This window comes from Chaetura pelagica, unplaced genomic scaffold (genome assembly GCF_000747805.2).
Source record: "Chaetura pelagica isolate M959 unplaced genomic scaffold, ChaPel_1.0 scaffold283, whole genome shotgun sequence".
In the NCBI taxonomy this organism is placed as follows: Eukaryota; Metazoa; Chordata; class Aves; order Apodiformes; family Apodidae; genus Chaetura; species Chaetura pelagica.
Window position 1 is genome coordinate 241,226 of NW_009952688.1, and position 7,199 is coordinate 248,424.

The window sequence follows — 7,199 nt, forward strand, 5'->3', positions numbered from 1 at the left end:
GAGGAGAGGAGAGGAGAGGAGAGGAGAGGAGAGGAGAGGAGAGGAGAGGAGAGGACTCATGGGCACTCATGGGCACAAGAGCAAGCCTCATGACCGAAGTAGTTCATTATATCATTTGAATCCCTTAACCGAACAGCAAAAAACATGAACAACCAAAAACCACTCAGATGTCTACAAACAAACTACATGTTCCTGCAGGAATCTGCAAACCATCTCCTATCCAGAAAACCCAAAGAACACTTCCAAAAGAAAAGGAACTAGTTTAATAGTGCCAGGCAGATGCTTTGGGGACTTGCATGAGCTGACAGGTGCAGGAGGAGGAAAGAGATGGTTGCAACCCTGTCAGCCAACAAAAGCCACACATAGAAGGTTGTACAATACAGGGAGGGGAGACAGGGACATATCTACAGTTGGTTTCTCTTCAAAAAGCCAATTTGCATGGCTTTGCTGTGCATTTTGAAGGCTGTTTACCAGTCTGGGCTTTGTCTTAGCTGAAATGTAGGCAGCATTTCTAACAAGGGATATGCAAACTGGAACTCCCGGGAGGCTTTGCAGCAGAACCGATTGCAAAAGATTAGCGGCAGGGCTTAAGAGAGAAAGAGAGAAGGGAAAGTAATGAAACAAAATCTCTTTCTTTTCCTCGGCTGAGGAATGATGGGGGCTAATTGCTTGTTGCTGGTGTGAAAGAGAGGAGATAGCAGCTTCTGTGCCCATCAATAAATTAACCCCAGCATGTGGCATCTGAAACGCATTCATTTTCCTGAGACATTTATCTCTTTGTCTCCTCTCCTGGGTGAAAACATAACTATTGTTTAAACATGAGTTAATTCAGCAAGGTGAGGATCAATAAAGCAGAATTACTCCTCTTTTAAAAGCAGAGAAATTTCAGTCTGGGACAGATGTGGACATAAGTCTGGCAGAGCTGATGGATGGGGAAGATGCTTTGGTCATGGCAGGAGCCCAAGGAAGGAAAGTACCCTCTTCCCAGGACTGCTGTAGCCCTTGGTCTACTGAGAACAGCTAAGTCCATCCACAGGCAGTCATGGCAATGAATAGAAAGAGCTGAAATCACCCATTCACATATGCTTTATGGCCTTATACATGGTTAGGCACCTCCACTATGTACACACTTCTCACCTAAGGTGCTTTGGCAAAGTCCCAGGGCTCATGCTGTGGCCTCTCCCTTTCCTTTGAGGGTGCCCTAGCCCTGCTAGGGAGAGGGCTCCATGTTCTCCAGTCAGTTTTGCCTCCTGTTTCCCCTCCTGCTTCTTCTTGCAGCTGCTCTCCATCCCTCTGCACTGGCTGGAACCTCTGTGGGTGGGAACAGCCCACAGCTGCCTGAGACCATGCCCAAATCTGGAGGCAGGCTGCCTCCCTTCCAGTAGCCCTGTCTGAAGCTGATTTCCTTTCAGTGCTTACCCACTCATTGGAGGGACATCCCTGGATCACTTGCTCAGTGAGTCCAGCAGAAAGGCCAAATATCACTCCACATCAACATACCCTGGCAGCTAAACTTTGCAAGCCTTACCTCTTCTTTTCCCCCTTCCAATTTTACCCAGTGCAACCCCTCTTCCTTTGCTAAACTCAGTGGCCATTGTAAACTACCTTGCATGGCTGCCCTGGCCAGGCTAGGGAAGGATGTGCCTTCAACGCAGCAGCAGTGATCTCACCCGTGGTAAGGGTCCTTCCAGAGCCTGCCAGAGCCACCCAGCCTTAGGGCCTGGGGGACACAGGGCGGTGAGTTTAGCAGCAGTGGGATTAGCTGTGAGTACATGGTACAACTCCCAGCTGGCAGCAGTGCTGGTGGCTCCAGAAGTGTCTATGGTCCCACCTGACTGCGCCAAAACCAAAGACTCCATGGTGAGGTGGGATGGGAGCAATCCCCATTCGATGGCTTGAGCTATTCCAGCGGTGATGATACAACCCAAGAAACCAGGGTTATTTCTCCTGAGGGGTGGCATCCCCTGTCTACAGCCAGATGTCCTACCTACTCCCATGCCTCCCAGTTGGGGTGGCACAAGGGGGAATGCCATGGGAGACTGCCCCACAAACACCCTCTTTTGCTGCCCCCTTGCCCCTCCCTGTAGCATGATACACAAAACCCAGGGCACAAGCCAGCACGTCACTGCCACCCTCTGAGATACCCTCGGGGCTGCCCTGAGCCATGTCTCCAGTCTCCCACCACACACTGCCCACCCCATGGGTTGCTGGATGTGGTGTTGCCCAATGGCATGGTGTGGGTGCCACATTAGCAACCCGCCAGGGATGAAAAGCAAGGGACCTGTGCCATCAGAGGGAGGGACAGCCCCCAAATCCAATGACCTCTGAGCCCCTTCCATTCCCCGCCCAGCCGTGGGAAGCTCCAGCATCCCAGACAAACACACCCTTAGCTCTCCTGTCTCCATGGAGATGGCCCAAAGATGAGCAGCAGAGGGGTTGAGGCACCAGCAGCCTCACCTCTGCTGAGCCTGACACTGCTTTTATTAATTCATTTGGCACTTTGGAGGACGCTCCAGTAATCACCAGGGTGCACGTGAGAGCCAGGAGCAGGCAGCCGGTGCTCCTGCCTCCCTGTAGCATGATACACAAAACCCAGGGCACAAGCCAGCACGTCACTGCCACCCTCTGAGATACCCTCGGGGCTGCCCTGAGCCATGTCTCCAGTCTCCCACCACACACTGCCCACCCCATGGGTTGCTGGATGTGGTGTTGCCCAATGGCATGGTGTGGGTGCCACATTAGCAACCCGCCAGGGATGAAAAGCAAGGGACCTGTGCCATCAGAGGGAGGGACAGCCCCCAAATCCAATGACCTCTGAGCCCCTTCCATTCCCCGCCCAGCCGTGGGAAGCTCCAGCATCCCAGACAAACACACCCTTAGCTCTCCTGTCTCCATGGAGATGGCCCAAAGATGAGCAGCAGAGGGGTTGAGGCACCAGCAGCCTCACCTCTGCTGAGCCTGACACTGCTTTTATTAATTCATTTGGCACTTTGGAGGACGCTCCAGTAATCACCAGGGTGCACGTGAGAGCCAGGAGCAGGCAGCCGGTGCTCATGCTCACTTAACAGCTTGTCACATCCTCCTCACTCAAGTATTCAGTGCTAATGCATCCCTTAAAGTGCTTCACGAGCTATTAAAGTCGAGCGTGCCTCAAGTGCATGATAAATGGACTCTCTGCCAGCGTCTTCCCCCCTACTCCACCCTGTCCCTGCCATCAGTGGGATTAATCTGTCCTCCCACCACATTCCCTCTGTGCTTTCCCAGGCCAAGTGTCCAGCTGGTGGGGAAGGCTGCAAAGGGCAGCAGGGTGAGCTCTGGGAAATGGAGGGATGAATCACACTTCTCAGGTCCACAACATGGGGCAGATGCTTCCCAACTCCATCTGCCTATGTGCAGACTCTCCAAGGTGGGCAGGACAGCTTGGGCAGGAGACCTGCTGCTCCAAAGCCCCTGCCCAAAGCATCACCTCTGTGTTTCAGGAAAGTGTCCAAAAGAGATGCATCATGACCCTGGGAAACAGATTGAGGATGGTTCTGGAACTGCCCTACTAGCCTTTCTCCAGCTCTTATACCCAGCTCCACTCCCAGCTCTCCTTTTTACACCCTTTAGCACAGAGCAGCCTCTCTGGCTCCCTCCAGGTGTCTGTTGAAGCACTCGGGTCTCACCAGCTTCGGTTTTGATACCCCAGACAGCTCCCTCTTGGACGCAGACAGGCAAGGGAAAGTGGAAGGTACAAAAGGACAGGGAGGCGATGCTGCCAAATCTCTAAATCCTGATGGATCATGGAGAAGGTGACTGTTGCCTGGCCAGGGAGCTTTCCCAGGGCCGTGCTCTCTATGCCAGAATGCTGCTGCCAGCAGCAAAATGTCTCTGTCTAGACAACACATTTCAAGTGTGTTTAACTCTGAATTAGCTGTCACTTCTGCTGTCCCATAGCATGGAGGGAAGCAGCACAGTGCATGCAAGGGAAGCTTTGGCAGCCATGACACTGGGTCCCGCAAAGCTTCCCAGCCAGTGGTGCTGCAGGCATTGCAGGACCAGTCAGCATTGCTTCTCTGCAGAAAGCATCACACCATCACAAGCAGCACAGAGCTCAGCACCCAAATGCTCCAAGCAGGCACCTTGGGAAGGTACTGAGAACACTCCTGCAATGCCACTCAGCAAGTTCTCTCTGTGTCTTGAGAGTAGCTGTTCCCACATGATGGGGACATGCCACTGAACCCCAGCTGCTTTGTGTCCAAGCAAGCAAGGCTGTCAGCTTCCAGCAACGTGAATCCACCCAGCTGGATTTAGGTGAGCTCAGTGGTGTGCTCTGGCTGTGTTCTGCAGTCCCTCAGAGCCTACAGATGCACAGATGTCCTTACTGGACTTTATCAGAAAAATTCTCCTCTGTAATCAACCAAAAGCAACTACAGCCAGGTTGACTGCCAGGAAAGCCAGTCAATTTCGGAGGTTCTCTGTTTTGTCCCATTTTTGCAGGGCTGCTATAGGTGACTCCACAGTGGAACTCAAGCCACTACCCTATAACCTTCTTAATCCTGCCAGGACGCAGGATCACTGGTGTCTCTAAAATTTCTTATCTCTAAAGCTATTGCTAATGTAAACCCCAAATCCTCTGCCATCCTGGAGTGGCAGGAGCTAGTCATGGGTACAGGTGGGTGGAGGCAATGGGGGTGAAATTACCCCAAGGAGGTGAAAGAAGGATGAGGCACTCATCATGGTCATGGGGGTAGGGTGTTGGAGCTTGGGCCTGTCGAGCTGCTGCTTCTTCCCACCCACCCATCCCTTCATATTTTCATGGTTGCAGAGAGCAGCACGCAGCAATGAGGGGTGAAGAGATGGGAAGCAATGCCCTGGTGGCAGGGGCACTCTGGGACATGCAGGATCAGGACAGGGCAAGGGGGAAAACATCCAGTAATGTAGTATCAGGTAAACCTGGAGAGTGCACTCAGCTTGCCCCAGGAGAGAGGTCAGAGGAGTGTCACCCACAATTTTTGGGATGCCCAAGGTGGAAGAGATGGGAAGAGACTTACCCTGCTGGCTGTGTCTCTGTGCATACACCACCACCACTGCAGCAAGCACCACGCAGCAGGCTGATGGGACAGGGTTAGCCATCTGTGGAAGCAAACACAGGCAGGAGCAGTCAGGAGAACTCAGAGGTGGTGTGTTCAGAGCCAGTCCCTCCCAGGCAGCCAAAGGGTGTGATGAGACCACAAGGAAACGGCCACAGAGCAAGACTTCATCTCAGCTACAGGGGAACTTGCCGCTAAATGAGGCATTTTGCTGGAGCACACTTCCCTGCTCAGTGGCCTGTGGCACTTCCCATGGGAGCTGCCAGCAAAACCAGGTACCCTGAGGCAATGATGCACCTTGCACGAACACTGTTTTTACCTCGTCTCATTTTCATCCTTCCCCTTAAGAAAGTTAAACCCTAGTGCTGGGCTCTCCCTGACAGTTACAGCATCACCCTAGGAGCAGACATTGCTTGCAAGTGGTTTGCAGAGTATTCTTGAGGAGATGGAAGCACACCCAGGCACTTCACAGCAGCAGCCAGTGCTCCTTAGGATGTACAAAATGCCCATCCCAGCATGGGCAGCTGCTCCTGCAGCCTCCTGTGTTGCCCCTTCTGATTCTAACATGGAGCACTGTGCTGTCTGCCAGACCAATGATACAGCAGCAGCATTTCTGGGCAGGCTAAGGGCACTGTAGACCTCACTGGTGTCTTTGCAGTGACTGAAAGGTGCTGCATGCTTCCTCAGCCACTTGCCACCAACATCCCAATGGGCCATGGTTCATCTCCATCTCTGAGCTGGGAGAGGTGCAGAGGCTGCTCCATCCCAGTGAGCCACGTCACATCCCAGGGGACGATGGGGTGCAGAGGGGTGGGGGGGGAAGGACAACTGAGAAAGCAGAGGGATGGAGGCATGCTGAGCTTTTGGGACCAGCAGGGAACATCCTCCCTGCAACAACAAACCTCCCCAGAACTGGACAAAGGGCAGAAACAACTGCAAGGAAGCCCTGTACAGCTCTGCCAAGCTTGGAGGTGCCCAAGTGCTCCTCTTCCTGCAGCCAGGACTGGCAGAGAAGACCAGAGCCGGGAGGAGACAGCAATGAGGATGCTGGCCCACCCACGAGGAGGTAAATACCTCCATGCATGAAAAGCAAATTACACCTTCAAAACCGTTTAAACCTCTCTAATCTCCAGTGCTGTATCAGTAACGCATAGAGGATTGCCTTTTAATCTAGAACATGAGTATGGGCTCGTTAGCCAGATGGCATCCATTTAAACCTAAATAAAGGGGGAGCGGTACCAGACAGAGAAAAAAACCCCAGCAAAACATATTCCATTACCCAACACGGCTGTTGCAGGAGCCCAGATGGCCTCAGGTTTGCAGCAGGACACAAGCTTTTGCATGGTTGGAGGGGAAGGCAAGCGTGGCTGAGAAGGATGCCACGAGCAGATTCTGGGGTGCAGCCTGGTCTCAAATGCTTCTCAGGTGCAGAAATGGTGGTGGTGGGACAGGGGCCCTGAAAATGGGGAGCCAGGAGACAGACACAGAAGAGACTCATGGCTTTGCTGCTGAATTTACAGCACTGGCTTTGGGCAGTGAAGGCTGGCACTGAGAGCTGGCTGTGGTACAGCTGTGCTGGCAGAGCATAGACACACCAGCCCCAAACTCTGCTCCCAGCTCAGCCATGCCAGGTCACCTCCAGGAAATTGCTTTCACCACCACCCCATGCCTCAGTTTCCTTGCCTGTAAAACAGAGATAATGAAGGTGACCCTCCCTTGAAACTCTGGCCTAGGAGAACTAAGAGCTAATTACAGCATCCTTATAATTCACTCTGCCTCTTCTGTCCTGTTTCTCTTTTGCTTATGCCTGTTCTCTCCTCCACATCCTCCATCTGTCCCACTGTTCCCATGCCTGCAGAACAGCTCCCTTGCAACCCCCTTGCCTGTGTGCTAGGTGCCATTGCAAGTGGCTGCCTGGGGATCAGGTGATGACCAGGACCCAAGGCAGATGACAATGCCAAATCTCATGCCAGCACTGGTATGCAAGACCCCAAGCAGCTTGGGAGCTGATTGCAAACCAGGAGCCAACACTCCCTTACCAATCCCAAATTCACCTGTCCCTGAATATTCCCACCCCACAGTCCTGGAAGTTGGTGAGTGGCAGGAGGAAGTGGAGGCGAGGAGGAA

General features: G+C 53.0%; 1 protein-coding gene across 1 annotated transcript in view; it reads right to left on the reverse strand.

Annotated features, from left to right (window-relative positions):
• The window catches only part of CNTFR (ciliary neurotrophic factor receptor), an 87,185-nt gene extending 82,070 nt beyond the window's left edge, over positions 1-5,115 (reverse strand). The window contains exon 1 of the mRNA XM_009993790.1: positions 5,034-5,115. Coding sequence (XP_009992092.1) covers positions 5,034-5,115 — 82 coding nt within the window. The remainder of the gene's footprint in view (positions 1-5,033) is intronic.
• Positions 5,116-7,199: the final 2,084 nt, after the last annotated feature.